The sequence below is a fragment of the Brassica oleracea genome, chromosome C3 (genome assembly GCF_000695525.1).
Source record: "Brassica oleracea var. oleracea cultivar TO1000 chromosome C3, BOL, whole genome shotgun sequence".
Taxonomy (NCBI): domain Eukaryota; kingdom Viridiplantae; phylum Streptophyta; class Magnoliopsida; order Brassicales; family Brassicaceae; genus Brassica; species Brassica oleracea.
Genome location: NC_027750.1, coordinates 45,679,562 through 45,696,420, shown reverse-complemented (window position 1 = coordinate 45,696,420; position 16,859 = coordinate 45,679,562). Strand labels below are relative to the sequence as shown.

Here is a 16,859-nt window from a genome sequence, read left to right as displayed (position 1 = left end):
TAAATTCAGTCGGAGTTATGGTGATAATAAATCATAAGTACTCAATGTAACGAGTTAGAACGATATACCAGACCGGAATGGATGTCGACCGATGTAAGGATGTTGATATCGGTTGATGCAGGTGTTGTCCGGTCGATCGATGTCGACAGTGTCTCATCGGTCGATACTAAGGGCAATCATCTACTCGAATCGGTTTTTTTTTTTTTTTATGACCTGCAATAAATAAAAGCCAACATAAATAATATATTAAAAAAAACTAAATAAATATTACCTAATAGTGGGTTGCCTCCCACTCAGCGCTTTGTTATAGTCTTTTAACTTGACTTTGGAGGTGACTGGGCTAGTTATGTTGAAAGTTGGCACTTGTTGGGAAACAAGTCTCCATATCTTCATTGCGCTTGTTGAACCATGTACCAGTGAAGTCTCTCATTGCTTTATCTCCTTTGCGCCATTTGTCCTTCATAATTGTAGTTGCATCTTCTATCTTCTGCAATCTATCTCCAAGACTCTCCAGATTGAACTGATGTCTCATAAGTCTGGCGTATGTGTCAACTGAGATCTCCTCTCCATGGTTGTGTGTATCAGACATGTCGGATGTTATCTTTTGTACTTGCCTCCCTCGGTTTGAAGCTTTGTCGACTGATATCTGTTGATGAATGTTGGTCGATTTGTTGTTGAGTCTGTCGATCGATGGTGATGCTTCTGGTCGACGGGCAATGTAACTCTGAATCTCCACCAATTCCCCTTGAATAGCTTCTATATTTGAGGTCAAAGCACTAATGCTATGATCCATTGGGAAATAGATGTCATCACATCTCCCATCAAGCCTCTCTTCTGTAGATTCCAGAGCTCTATAGATCCCTTCTACTATATGATTTATCTCTGCCCTAGTGTGAAAATCTGGTTGAGACTTTATCGAATGTGGGTGTGGTGGATTGTCGTCGACCTATGCTGGTATGCGGTTGTCGATCGATGTGTGTAAGCGACTCTCGATCGATGTGTGTAAGTGGTTGTCGATCGATGTTGGTCGAGCAACGTCGGTCGCACTCTGAATTCTGGCTATGTTTTGCTTCATTTCCTCCATGCAATTTGTCAGTCAGCTGATCCTATCATTCAGTGGATAGTAAAGACCATCAAGTTTCATCTGGAAGACTTCTTTGTTCTTCTCGTGTTCTCCACAGACTCCGTATAACATCTCATTGATCTCATCCTTGGTGTAGATCTCTGGTACCATCTTGTTCTGTGTGAATGAGCTAGCATGTTTAGGAAGACATATGTAGCTTGGCTCATCTCTTGAAGCTCGTTCCAGAAGTCTTCTGATATCTCTGTTGTGAACACGAATGGTGTGTCCATCAAGATCTCTGGCGCATCCCTGATCATCTCTGTATACTCCATAACTCATCCTTCTCTTCCCAGTAGAATCTCCTGGTACCCAAAAGATCGAAAGCACTTCTGCCGAATTCTGGCCTTTTGTCGACCGATGATGGAACGTCAACGTCGATCGATGGTTGAGTTGGATGGTGAGTCCTTTGTTTGAAGCTTTTGTCTATGCTGCTAGTTGTGTCATAGGACTCTTTCTGTTGGTGTTCTGGAATGTTGTGTTGATGTATGAACAGGTTATCTGGTCCATTAGCTGTCTGAAGGATGTCTGTGATGTCCTCTCGAGATACGTGCAGTGTACGTCCGTTTATTGCTCTTGCGTAGCCATCTGGGTCCCTGAAAATACCAAATTCGTCTGGAGTTAGATACTGGTTATCAGATTTATCTTTTTCGCTTACAGTGGTTTTTGGTTTTGGACGGATGTTGATCGATGTTGTATTGTTGATGTCGATCGATTGTGAATTATATGTGTCGATCGATGGACGGCTCTCCCTGTCGATCGGATGGCTGAAACATGTTCTTTCCCAAGCAGATGCTGCTCGATTCTGATCTAATTCTTTGTGTCTTTGCATGTTGAGAAGCTCCTCGTATGTGAAACCCTTATTAAGTTCACCATCTCCTTGATCACGGTATGCTGTCTCTACTGCGTAGCTCTCGTGAATGGCTGAAACATGTTCTTTCCCAAGCAGATGCTGCTCGATTCTGATCTAATTCTTTGTGTCTTTGCATGTTGAGAAGCTCCTCGTATGTGAAACCCTCATTAAGTTCATCATCTTCTTGATCACGGTATGCTGTCTCTACTGTGTAGCTCTCGTGATAGCGATTATCTGCCCAACTGCCAATTGAGTAATCTCCATCTCTGGTAGCATCGACGTTAGTGTCGATTGATGAAAAGTAGGCATTGTCGGTCGATGCTCGAAGGTGGTTTGGTTGGTGAGGTTGAGTGTCGATCCATGTTGAACCGTATCTATCGATCGATGGCAACTTATTTTTCCTAGAGGAATTATGGAGAAGTCTATCTTCCTCGTCAAGAGTCGCTCTTTTCTCTATAGCTCGTTCTTCCTCATAATATTCATCATACTCCTCTGTATGCATGGGGTGTGTTGCCATAGTGGGAATATAGTTTTCTTTTTCCCATTCTCCTTGACTACTGTCGACCGAATTTTCCTTTGGGGTGTCGGTCAATTTCTGAATGGCACTGTCGATCGATGTTGCAGTGTGAGTTTCGATCGACGCTGAGTACACAAAAGTGAACAATTCCTGGGAAGGCTCCACTTGCAGACCTAGATGGTCTGCCATAACCCTAGGCAGGATGCTGACTGATGCTCATGTGTCGCACAAGGCATGTGGTAATTCAATACCCTTCACCGTGCAAGGTATTGCAAATTTCCCAGGATCATTCTTTTTCTTCAATGTAATCCTCATCCTCATCTTTTCTCTAGCTTCACAGAACATTCTCCTAATGTCATCTTCTGTCTCTCTAGTTTCTCTGAAGAACATCCACAATCTGTGGGTATAATAAGCTTCATCGAATGGCTTATCTAGAGGAATCCTGAAGACTCTTTTCCGAAAACTTTCCTTTTCCTTTTCATTAGCCCCCCTCTTCAGATGTTTCGCCACTCTTTCCTTTCTTTTCCTTAGGGTTCTTCCCTTATGAACCTTATCAACTTCCATAGGATCCACTCCATCATCTGAAGGTGTCCTGACGGTCTCCAGTATGTTTTCTGAAGGTTGGGTTTGGGCATGAGTGCATTAAGACGTGCAACATCTATCTTTGGCATCTTCACTCGGTACGTAGTAGGTGCTCGTCGATCGATAGGCAATTAAGGTTGTCGATCGATGACGGTCTCCTGTTGTCGATCGATGGTGGGGTCAGAATGTCGATCGAAGTTTACGTAGACAGGGCTGGGCGGATGTAGGTGTTTTGCTGCGAACTCCTCGTGAGTCATGATCCTCACGGCTTTTCAAGATGCGGTTGATTCCGTAGGTGTTGTCGAGCGATGTCCAGGAGAGGACGTCAATCGATTTTGGAAGACCTCTGTCGATCGATGTTCGTGGCTTGGCGTCGACCGACACCAATGTGATCCGCCGAAACTCATCAGACTTTCTACTTCGAAATCTCCTTCTTGCAGCTTCTCTTCCTTCACCACTTGCCAGAAATCATCCACAATGATGGCATTCACGTGGTGTCTCATCACATCATCTTCTACCCCCTTTTGTTAACGCTCCCTGCCTCTTAACAGCTTTTCCTGTCTGAACAACCTTCATCTCTAGCTTCTTCACATGAGTTCTCAAAGTTTCAAACTTTGTGTTCAGGTTGGTGTAAACAGAATCAATCTTCCCATTGAAGCCCACCGTCATGCGCTGCTGTCCCTCTAGGAATCTAACAAGCATCTCCTCAATCTTGCTCTCTTGAGTTGGCGGTGGTGGCTTCTAGTAGTGTGAGTTTCCATAACCCATGTTGTTGCTGTAGTTGTTGCTGTAGGGTTTCTGGTGCTGCGAAATCTGGTTGAAGTTACCCCTATTTTCATAGGAATTTATGTTTCCTCCCTGGTTCCCCGAACCTTAGAATCCAGTTCCACTGATGAAGTTCACATCTGCTTCCTCTGCTCTACCTCTGTGCCTACAGCCTCTGCTTCTTCAACCAAGCAGAACTGCTTCCTGAGAAGCTTGTGAACACTGTCCAGCTTTGTCTTCACCTCATCCATTTGATCATTCCCAAGGATGGTGGCAGATTTCTTCCTCTCAAAGTCAGTGTTCTTGGTGCTGCTGCTAGATGCTTGGTTCTTAATAACCTTCACCTCCTCTGGATTCCTGGTGTTGAAGTTCCCATTGCTGGAAGCATCAAGGGCCATCTGGTACTGCACCGCGATGCCTCTGTAGAAAGTACTGAGCAGCTTCATTGAATCCATGGAGTGGACAGTCTCTCTGATAAGACTTGAATCTAATCCAGGAGCTTTTGATGGTTCTTAATAACCTTCACCTCCTCTGGATTCCTGGTGTTGAAGTTCCCATTGCTGGAAGCATCAAGGGCCATCTGGTACTGCACCGCGATGCCTCTGTAGAAAGTACTGAGCAGCTTCATTGAATCCATGGAGTGGACAGTCTCTCTGATAAGACTTGAATCTAATCCAGGAGCTTTTGAATGACTCTGTAGGCTCCTGAGTGAATGTAGCAATCTTGCTCCTCAAGTCTTCAGCACACGCTTCATCGAAGAAATTGCATAAGAATGCATTCTTGATGGCGCCCCAGGATGTCAGAGATCCTGGTGGTAACTGCTTAAGCCAATGCGAAGCATCTCCAGCAAGTGAGTACTTGAAGAGCTTGCATAGGAGGTAGTCTTCACAGACTCCATCGACTTTAATAGCAGATATAAGATCCTCGATCCTCGAACCTCTCCAGATGGTCCATAGGATGCTCATGAGATAACCCATAAGATGGCGTCTGTCCCACGAGTGTGTAGTAATGTGGCTTCAACTCGAAATCCCTCTTAATAGTGGGAGGACAATGGCTGATCGGTTGGTGTAGAACTGATCTGGATGGTTGTAGTCAGCCAACGTTCTGGTTCGAGCAGCCTCATCTACAGGTAGAGTGGCTCCTGTAGCGTCAGTATCAGACTCAGGGATTGCAGCCCCCTGAGCATCTATCCTCTGACCTGCTGCATTACGCAGATGACCCTCCTGGTCATGCAGGTTTCCTCTGTCACCTCTGTCATCTCGTACAAGTATCAAAGTAGCAACCATGTCTCGTGGCTCAGTATCGATCGATGTTCGGATAGAAGTATCGATCGATGTCAGATGGAAGATGTCAGTCGACAGAAGATGAGTGTCTTCGGTCGATTGTGGTGAGCGAGTATCGGTCGACGGAACTAGTGTCTGGTTCGACGGTGGTTGACAGAAATCGATCGATGAACAAGTGGTATTATCGATCGATGAGGAGCGTGATTCTTTGCGGATTGAACGCTCCAAGCTTCCAGGATCTGGTGAGAATAGTAGTTGAGTTTCCTTGTTGTTTCTAGTACTGCTGGGCATGTACCTGAAAATCCAAGAAAAAAATTTATGTCAGAAACTGAACAAAAAATTAAATCAATAGGCGATCAAAGTTCCCTGGCAACGGCGCCAAATTTGATATCACTCAAATTACCCTAAGGAGTGATTTATATACTCTCTCAAATAAGGGGTCGAGTTGTAGTACTTAGGGATCAAATTCACAGGGAGCTACGGAACCTAATGGATCTAATATGGTTTGTTAAGTAGGAAGTTTTTAAGATTTAAATGTACATTTGCAGTTTTGGTTGAGCAAGTAATTGCTCGATTGATTGGTTGAGGTTTTGGTGCTTAAAAGGAAATAGCTAGACTTAGAGTTTCAATTCAGAAAACTTGGAATTATAATCCTACAGATGCCTAATGAGTTGCATGCATGATAATGTAAAGCTCAACTGTCAATTCAACAAGTCCATCAGCTATCGCATGTTTGAACTCGTCTATTAACTAGATCTAATGACCCAAACAAATGTGTTCGATCAATAGCAGTGTCGATCGATAATCCTATAGGGGTATCGATCGATACACCTTTCGCTCCGTCGATCGATTATCCAATATGAATATCGATCGACGCCCTTCTAGTTAAGCTTTATGTGCGGGTTGAATAAAGATTACTAAGCTCACTAGATCAGCTCTCGCCTTACTCTTAGCAAGAAAATTAGCTCAGTTAGAATGTTTTCAGGATGAGAATGAAGCTCTCGCTTTTATCTATCAATCCTAGGGCAAGTTCTAGGTAGCTAATCTAGAAACATGCATTAATGAATAATCTTAATGACAATTACCACAACTCAGCAATCTATAGTTGGGGCTAATCCCTCATAACCTATTTAAACCCTAGATCTTAAAGTGGAACTACTCAGACATGGCCAAGCAATTCATGAAAGAAATTAGGTTAGAAAACTTCATAGAATAGTAAAATATATATTAGTGGAGTTTCAATCACAAATTATAACTTTGGATCTTCTCTCCAATCTATCACAATCCTAAAAACTTTTATAGTTAGGTTAAAACTCGTCAGGGGTAATCTTGTAAATTGGTGAAGAATTGGGCTTCAAGTTGGCTGTGACCAAATTGGCTTTCTGTGCGCTTCGATGTCGATCGATGTTCAAGTGTGAACATCGATCGATATTCCCCCTCCAATATCGACTGATGGTCGAGCTCGATGGTCATCTCGGGTGCTTTCTCCAAATATCTTCAAAATACTCCAAAATCATCAATTATCTCCAAATCACTCCTGATCTTATAAATATTATAAATAGAATCTAAAATATAATAATAGATAGTAAAAACACCTATAAACCATGGACGAAAATGGGTCAAATCCATGGTCTATCAAGCTTCAGAGACGCTGCATGTACACGCTCGCTACAGTTGCATCAGCTGATAGCTACTGATTTTCAGGGAGAGCTCACCAGGCTCGAGTTCCATCCAGAACTGCTACTCCTTCGCGGCCCAGCCAACAGACCTCGCAGACGTCCCATGCCCCAAGCCGCCAGAGCACCACACGAGCACCGAGAGGGCCCACTCCCTGATTTCCCGATCATTCCAGACATACCCATGCGCGATCATGGTGATTTGCAGCGTGTTGTAGTTGACGCTCTCCATGCCATCTGGGCTAGAGTGTCGAGATGCCGCTGTACGAGCAGAGGGAGTGTCAGAGCAAGATCACCATCAGCTGCAGGACCCTCACGCCAGCAAGAGGATGACACCGATGAGGACTAGTCTTCATCTTTCTATCCCTTAGCTACTCATGTTTCATTTTTTTTTTTTTCAGACTATTATGATTTATGCTCGAACCTATTTTAATATACTATGACTTGAGACTATTTTCTGATTATGACATGTTTGGATTGTCTAACAGAGCTAAACCTGATCTGATGAGTTAGGCTATGTGACACGTTATATTAGATGCAGAAATTTTCTGTCTTCGCGTCATCGATCGACACCAAGGTCACGGTAGCGATCGACGCTCGAGACAGAAAGGTACGAAACTTCTTCTCATTGTCTGGTATTTAATTAGTACTTATGATTTATTCCCTAACCAATATTAGACCAGATAACACTGAAGACAATGTTGTTTAAGTCTGGGGGAGGTAGTTGCTGATATCATGTTTTATTTTGAGTCATACAAAAAATAAATAAAAAAATTACAAAGAGTTTTTAATAAAATGTTTTATTGAGTCAAGAGAGGGATTATGATCTTCTACAATTTAATTACTACTCTAACCGCTCTCTAGCACCATCTAGGTTTATTAACTACGAGATGTATTAGATGGAAACACTGCAGTGTATCACGTGTTACTCACGTCCACACTTACTGAGAATGTCTCGAGAAACCAAAGATGACTTCCAACCTTAATCTACTCTACTTGCTTATTTTGTAGTTTGGTATACATTGGACCGGAATCCTCATGCAAGTCTGGAAGGTATTAGTCTTAGTATCCCTGGTTCTCTTTTCACCTCTCTTTGGAATCCATATTTACAAAAGATTGAAATGATTTTTTGCGGTTTAGAGGGGTAGGAATGTTTTCTGCGACCCCATTATTCTACTCTAATAGAATGATCACACATTGTTTGGAAGCGAGGGTATCGCTAACCCCACTATTCGCCTACAACTTTGCCCAGTAATACTATATATATTAAAAAGAAAAACGGATTAAGAAAAGAGATAAGAGGGATGGGAAACCAGAAAGGGTTACATGTAGGTCCAGCTACTTGCTTGAGTTGATTCCATGTGTTCCTTGATCGATACTCCCAGGATGTATCCTACACATTTACATTATGCAGAAATGAGGTCAGTAGAGGAGTATGTTAGGCGCAATCAGTGGAGTTGTGTGATATATGGTAATGGTGACTAAGCTAGAGTGTAGTACATTGAATCATCCAAGGTTAGTAATGATTCATTTCCACCTATCATATTTTCAGAAGTGAGAGTAGTAAATTTTGTGAGTCCCTCCTATTTTTCAAACCTTTTTCCGACAATTGTCTTGTATTTTGCTTGAGGACAAGCAAAAGGATGAGGCTAGGGGAGTTGATATGACATGAATTTTACCGACTTTTACCCATGATTTATATATGTATTTAGAGTCTTTTATATGCATTTTGGAATCTTTTTAGAGTATTTACAGGTTCCGGTACCCATTAGAGTAAAGTGGTGACTTTGTGGCATTTTGGAGCTTTTATGAAAGCATTGCTGAAAACATGAAGACAGAGTCGATTATTGAAGAAAACAATGATCGATTGATGGTGAGCCATCCGCGAAGTTTACTGATGATTTAAGGAAATTACGAGTTTTAGCCGGAAGTTCCAAGATTTGCACTATGAGTCATTGGCCGCCTGTTAGGCTATTTACTAGGGTTTTTTATGTTTTACCTCGACACAGACTTTTAGAGAGAGAATACTTTTGGAGGCAGACATCTCTACACTTAGAGAAGAGAGCTTAGTATTAGAAAGAGAAATCTGAACTTCATACCAGAGAAGATCTTGAACTCCATTTATTTCTTAGTCTACTTTGTTTGCTTTTCATCTTTATTTTATTTAAGTATTATTCAGACAATCATAACGTTTCTTATGAATATGTTTGAGTAGTCTTATTGTTAGATTTAGGGGTTTCTATAAATACTAGAAAGACTATAAATAAACTTCTAGTCTAGGGTTTTCTATAACCTAAGAACTCTATATATTAATTCTGGAGCATTACAACTTTTAAGTGTAGCCACGTGTCATCATTATGATGATTCTCAGAATCCTTAGAAAAATAAGTTGGCCCATTTATATATAGCTTATATTTTTTATTAAATTAACTATCAAATTGATTAGTAGTGTATAAAAGAATATTCTCCTTTATTTCCTTAAATAAAAGCTACAAAATTACCTAAAATGATTAACATATATATGACAATTAATGATTTTGAATAATAAAGATTTGATCATAGTTTTGTATCCTCCATCATTTTGTTTTATTTATATCTCTAAAAAATTAAATAATCACATTAACCATATAATAAAAAATCAAGATTTTTTTCTTATATGTTATATTTTGATTTTTTCAAATGACTATAAATTAATAAAGCTGTTAAAAGTCTTACAATGAAACCTTTGTGAACAATGGTTTACTTTTTTGTTATAAAAAGGGGAAATTCCCACAAATACCACATTCATAGTACCACTTTTCATGTTTACACTAATCACTTTTACCCTCACTTTTAATGAAGGGTAAAAGACACTTATACCCCTAGGGTTAACTAATCTAGACTTAGGGTTTAGGTGCAGGGTAGGGTTTTTGGAATGTGAAATTTAAGATTCTAATAAATATATAAATAAATATTTTTATTTTTTTTAAAAAAAAAATTAAAAATAGTTTCAAACATAATTTTTTATTAAAAAAAAATTAAAAAAAAATATTTACAAAAAAGTTTGAATTTGAAAAAGTATAATTTGAAAACAAAATTTTTTTTATTTAAATAATGATTTATTATAGAGAAATTCCCTAAGATAGCATTTTTTAAGTTTTTGTCAAAAAAATAGCTCTTAATGAGAAAAATGACTAAAAGAAGTTTTATTAAAGAGTAAAATGCATTTATACCCTAATGTTAACTAATCTAGACTTAGGGTTTAGAGTTAAGGGGTGGGGTTTTGAGGATAGGGCTTCAAATTTTAAAAAATATAAAATAAATATTAAAATTTTCAAAATAAAAAGAAGTTATTTTGGTCGTTTTTTTTATTGAAGGCTATTTTTTATGAAAAAAAACTTAAAAATGGCTATCTGAGAATTGCCCTTTATTATATATATAGAGAACAATGATATAATAGTCTTTTGCCCTTAATGAAGAAAGTATTTTTGAAAATGTGCATTTAGTGTTGGTAAATACTAAAAGTTGTATCATAAAAGTGGTAAACGTGAAATTTTCCCTATAATAAGATACAAATGATCATAAAATCATATGAACATGAAATATCATTTAATAGGTATTCATATTAAATATATATATTTTAATATCACTTAAATTAACTATATACCATATAAAAATACATATTTGTTAATTTTGAAATTTCACTGAAAAGGTATTACGACCTGAATATTTTAATTTTGAAATTTGCATCTAATTTTTAAAATGATTATAAATTACTAAAACAATAAAAAATCGCACACTTAGATTTTTTGATTAATGGTTTGACTTTTTATTACAGAAATATAAATTTTTTAATAAAATCATATGAGCAAAAATAAGAAGTTTCAATTAAATATTCATATTAAAATATACTATATATCTATGTAAATATCATTTAAATTTAATTGTATATTATATAAAATAAATAGAATTATTGTTTTGATTTATTTACTTAAATCTATGTGCTTACTCCGTTTAATTGTATACATAATTTTTATTCGCTTCTCAATTATTCATATATTTATTATTTGATAATACGTAAATGAACACAAAATATATAATAATAGTAAAAATAATTTGTATACATAATGATCATTTTCCGCTATGAGCGGATCTCTATTGATGTATTACAGTTGGAATTTTCTCTCATTCGGTCGAAGCTCATATTTTCCGAAAAAGCTTACGTGAAATTAAAACAAAGACAAAACATATGTGAATTTAGAAAAAAAAACACTATCTTAAGCACACATATTATAGATTTAAACAAGAATTCGCCTGTGGAGAGTCAAAGAACTCTGATATCAACCAAAACCCTAAGTCCCTTTTCGATTGTAAGTCAGCACTTTCAATGGTTTTCCTTTATATATCTGGTAAAACAGTAGACAATAGATGGATTTTTCTTAAGTATTGTTTCAGAACCAGCGTTTAATTAATAGGGCTTTTTTGAAACCAGTTCATCAACATCTTGGCCCGATACGCATCATCATTATAGTATATGTCCACAACAGGTAACACTTTTTAGACTTATAACACGATGCAATTGTTTGAGAAAAAAAATATTAACATGCAGCGATCATTAGTAACTAAAACTCACCCCGCGCATCCGGACAGGTTATCAACTAGTATAAAATAAAAGGAAAATAGCAATTTAGTAGAAACAATAGAAAACTATTAAAATCCTAAAACTTAATCGTATTATCTCTTTTTCTTGTTGTCAAAGCATAATGCTGATGCGTCACTTTATCGTATTATCACTTTATCGTATTATCTCTTTTCTTGTTGTCAAAACTATTATAGATAATGTTCTAGTGATACAGTATTTTCAAAGAGACGATAGTGATAGACCTAACTGACACCCAAAAACAAGTTAAAGAGTGGAAGATTGCCCATACACTTATATATTGTACAAGGACCACAATCACCACCGATGTGGGATGTTAATAGCCCCTCTCGAGATGTTGGTGGAAACACTCCAACGGAAACAGCCCAAACCCAACATCTCAGAAATACCACAGCAATATAGACCATCTGTATAGGCTACATAAGTAAGAAACTGTTACGTGGAAAATCATATGCTGAACTTTTACCATGTACTCTGATACCATATTAGTGATGGGCTTAATACACACCTAAAAATTAGCTCAAAAGCGAAGGATTATACACTTATATATTGCCCAAAGACCACAACTACCACCAATGTTGGATGTTAATAGACGACAAGACATGGAGGGAGATTTATATCAGATTGCATTGTTTCTGGCAGTTGTCTACTTTGTTGTACTGTTCTTGAGGAACACTCTATAATTTCCCCTCTCTCTCTCATATATGTGTATCAAATCATGTAGATCTCTATATATTATTGTATATGTTCTGTATAAAAACAGAAACAAGAAAATAGATGTGTTGTGTGTGTTGAGAAGACTTTTTAAACATTATTTCATCTTCTTACAGCATCCATCACCAAAACAATGCTCATATAATTATGAGTGGTGTGCTAAGTAAAAGCCACTGCGACGAATGTTGACAAAATTGCAAGAAGCTTTCCGATCAGCAACAGAGGAGGAGCTGATGAGAGATTGTCTGCTCCGACCGAGTATACTCCTCCTGACCCGTCTTTCACTTTGATACTTGATGAACCTTATAGCATAAACCCATTTTTTTACATGAGCAAAGAATAGAATGAAGAGTGAGTTTGGTTTGTTTTGTTTTGTTCGGTTCTAGAGATACTTACAATTATGATCTGTCCATCCAATCACCTCGTTCTCCAGATCGTATACAACTAACTTGTTCGAGAGCACCATATCTACAAAATGATAAGTCAATAATTACGCTACTTGCGTTGCATGTAACACATTAGAGACTAAAAAAAACCACTTATTGTATTGTCTAGCATATTCAATTTTATGTGTGCCGTTTAGAACTTTTACCTCCCAAGAGAATCACTTCTGATCTATCCTCAGTTGTCATTCCACCAACTTGCCAACCAAAGCAATACATTTCTGACTGTTGGCATATGGACAATCAGAGTTACGTTCCTAATCCAACATTAATGCTGCTGTTACTTACCTCAAGTGAGAAAAGATAATCATGGGGATAAACGGTCAGTTTGAGAGAGTCCTCAAAATGAAAGTTTACTGGTGGGAAGGCCTGATTCACACTGCAAATTATATGAAGATAGCATATAAACACAAGACGTTCAAGCTAGTCCCAGAGCAGCTTATCTAGTTCGTCTTACTCTTTGGTGAAGGTGAAACATTGGAAGGTTTCTTCTACTATGTGAAGCTTCACTGGTTGACGAGAAGTAATCTACACAGCAAAAAATCATGTTATGATGCACAAACTATAAATCAATACTGCTATGAGTAGAGAAAATTACAGTTTCTATTAGGGAATCGTATAGAGCCTGTGGTAAGTAAGCCAAAGTTGTACCACTGTCGATAATGGTCCCTCCTTTCCTGACAATACTTGGTGGAAGATCAAGAGAAGCACCATCCACATCCATTTCCATCAACATAACATTGTAATGCATCCTAAAAATTGTTGAGCAGCGCATATTGTTATTACAAGATTCTTGATTCAGTAGCATCCTAATAGATATAACCATGTCTTAGTCTTGAGATTCACTAAAGGTTACATCTCAGTGGAAACTCCGCACCATTGATTCACTTCTGAAGATATTTCTAACTGATTTTGGAGTCAAACAAGAATCATCGGGACATACCAGACAGGTATGAAATTGTAGCATAGATAAAAAAGCTATTCAATCGAAAGGATATACTTTTATGGACATTCTCCTACTCTAAGCTTATTCCGTGAAAAGAACAAAAGAAAAATGCTTGAGAAGGCATCACGTACTGATTAGGTACCATAGGGGTCGTTTTATCTGCTGGAGAGTCCACTACACCAATAGCAAAAATCCCACCTCCTTTGACATTATCCAAGCAATGGGAAAAAACTCTTTTCGCATCACCAGCGGCAGCAAGTTGTGAAAGGACAGAGGTATTTGCTTGTCCAAATCCCATAACGCCATCAACTGCTGACTCGGATTTCCCAAGTTGTCCAGACTGATCACTCCCACACCTGTCTCAAAAGAAGAGTCCTCATGAGACGGCAAAAGAGGAATTAAAATATTCATACTTTCTTACAATGCAAGTACCAATTCTGAACGGACATGAGCATACGTGTCAACATGAAACATAAAAAGTATTGTTCCACATGTTAATGTACCATAGAATATAGATATTAATTTCTTACCCAAATACAACTTCTTGCCCCAGTGGTCCGGTCAGAAGATTTCCAGTAACTTGGTCGAGTGATAAGTTGTCTCTTATAAAGTTCCCCTCACTTGTACTTTGGTCCGCATAGACAATATGATAGCTACATCCAAGATCGGGTTGACAGCTGTCCGAATTCGATATAAAAGAGCAAAAATCATCGTCACAGCCAACCTTCTTAGAAGTCGAGGAAGCGTTCACGTCATATAATGATAAACTAAACTGCATTGCCAAAAAAAAGGATGATCGAAGCTTAGAATTGTCTTAACGATAGACATTTATTTTTATAAAATGAAGTATTACACCCAAATTCGTTTTGGATGGACATTTTGGACAGGGAGAGCAGTTGATCCATAGTATATCACTTCCTGTATCAACTTGAACATGATATTCCTTTGGTGGCGTTCCGAGCTTGATTTTAGTGAAGTATAATCTGAAAGAAAATCAACCAAACGGAAACTTTCTCACTGTCTTCCTAGATGATTCAATTTCATACATCAACTATGTCCTAGAGAAGAAAAAAAAAAGAGTACAAAAAGAATCATGCAACGTTTTTTCTTTTTTTTTGAATCATGTAACTTCGCGTCGAGATCATAAAAATTATAGATTTTAGGAATCATGTGCGTCCTAGTGGAGAGGTTTACATGTTCATTAGATACAACATTTTCGCTGTAAGACATTGTAAAGATAGATCCTTAGAAATCGAGACAGGGACGAATGAGAGGGAGAAAGAACAAAACCCGACAGAATCTACGCGGCTGTCTCCGCCCAGAGGAAGATCAACGGACGCGAGCATGCGAGAGTGGCGTCGTGTATCATGAGACTTGAAGTGAGCAAGATTCTTCCCCTTCCCTGCGAATTTGTGTTGTACCTCAAACACGAAATGGCATGACGCAATTTCAGTCACAATTATGAAAACTGCCACCGCAACACAAAAATTTATCCTCGATTCCATCGCTACAACGTCCAGATTTTTTCTCTTCAGGCAGAAAAACTTGTAGACTATTTTGAATTATAATATTAAACTCTGGTGATTTTTGTTCATATTCAGACAAGGGGAGGATACAGTAAACGGCAAAGGAAACACAGAGACGCGTTTCCAAAGGCGTATTTAGCAAATTGCCAAATGTGATGTTTGAAGGTTTAGAAGGAAACAGCTAAATCTTTTTCATTGATTTCAAACCAATCCTTTTTCGTTCATCTTAAACCAATGCTTTAATTAGTAAAGAAAATAGAGTTTTTTGTGTTCACCCCCGGTGGGTTCATCGGCCAATAATAATTTGCTACCTCCTATTTAAGTAGTGGCAGATGAATTTGTGTGAAGTTAGTGAGTTTTAAGAGTTAATTTATTTTTAAAAGTCATGCGGGTTGTGAAAATTTATAGACATTAACTTGTAAAATTTTGATCATAATTTTTGAAGAATTTGCGAAATATGACTCAAAACTTGATTTTAACTCCAAAAGTATCTCAAATTTGAATCAAATGAAAAAGTAACCTAAAACGCTAGTAAAATTACAAAAAACTCCTTATGACCAAACAAAAAATCATAGCTCATTTTTACGAATATAACCCCGTAAAGTCTTCTGAGAATTTGTAAGTCTTCTGAGGTTTTGTAAGTCTTCAAAAAGACTTACAGGAAGTTTTCTAATATAGTAGATCTTAAAAATAACTAGGTTAGTTTCCGCGCTACGCGCGGCTAATGGGTTTAAATTTAATTTTTATAGTTTTCCACAATCTATTTATGTTTAAAATTTTATGTTTGTAAAAAAATGTTTTTAAGTGATTAGATTTGGTGACCAGTTTTAAGTGAATATTTGATATAAATATCAAGCAAATAAATTAATTTAAAATAATTTATTGCATAAACTATTGTAACGTTCTTTATAGGTTACCTCTTTAAATCATCAATTCTTCTTATCGAAAAAAAATTATCAGTAATATTTTTGAAAGTTTTTCTTCAATATATAGTTATGAGGTACTATAAATAAAATCAAAAATAAATTTAATGGTAAAATTAAATATCAAAAAGAAACTTTTTTTTAATAAAGACCAACTTTTTGACAATTTTAGTTTTTTTTTTTAAATATATTACATTAAAGATGTGGGAACCGAAATTCGCACTGTCGATTTCCGTTTAAATAAGGAAAGTATGAGAACCCTAATTTTCTAGAGGTCCTGGATACTCTGCTAATACCACACGCCAAGCAATCAGAACACGAAATAAAGACGAGAAAAGATAACAAATCGAAAAGAGAGCAAAGTAGATCTTATTCCGAATTCGCGTTTGACTCCTTATATACTCCTCCAAAGTCGGTTTTAGCTTTTTTCCCTTCTGTCCTTAAACCGCCATAGCCTTAAAACGTAAATATTCCGATTTTCTGATCTTCGCGATTACCTTCGAAAACTTCACATTTATCCGCGGAAACTTGACATTTATCTTGCCTTACGAACCAAGCAAAAACTGTCATAAGGGTTATGGGTTTTTGGTTAAGAAATCGTAAGTGGGCTTCGAGCTGCATTTTAGGTCTCTTTGGGCCGTCTTTGACCCGAAACGTTTATTACGGTTTCTTCGATAAAAACAAATTTCCCGCGGTGTTTATCATAAAGTTCAACTGATGACTTCGAGTGATGAGAAACAAAGAATGGTTTGGCCTTCAGGAGATAGTATTAAAGAGTAGACGGGAACGCATGGATTCGTGTCGTATCGATGTTTTGGGAGAGTTCGGTCGCTACGTAGTGACCGAGCCTTGGCTAGAGCTCGGTCGCTACG

The 16,859-nt window shown here is 37.6% G+C and overlaps 1 protein-coding gene across 2 annotated transcripts; it reads right to left on the bottom strand.

The window, feature by feature from the left end:
• Window positions 1-12,227: 12,227 nt before the first annotated feature.
• Window positions 12,228-15,198, bottom strand: LOC106333100 (aspartic proteinase-like protein 2). Of its 2 annotated transcripts, none has more exons than XM_013771581.1 (10): window positions 14,829-15,198; window positions 14,392-14,521; window positions 14,069-14,310; window positions 13,670-13,894; window positions 13,191-13,344; window positions 13,050-13,120; window positions 12,881-12,971; window positions 12,742-12,817; window positions 12,546-12,617; window positions 12,228-12,451 (listed from the first exon to the last, which is right to left on the bottom strand). In XM_013771581.1, the coding sequence occupies exons 1-10, from the start codon at window positions 15,041-15,043 to the stop codon at window positions 12,309-12,311; spliced, it is 1,419 nt and encodes a 472-aa protein (XP_013627035.1). In that variant the 5' UTR covers window positions 15,044-15,198; the 3' UTR covers window positions 12,228-12,308. The 2 variants fall into 2 exon arrangements, with proteins under 2 accessions (XP_013627035.1, XP_013627036.1); XM_013771582.1 differs by lacking the exon at window positions 14,829-15,198 and adding an exon at window positions 14,733-14,807.
• Window positions 15,199-16,859: the final 1,661 nt, after the last annotated feature.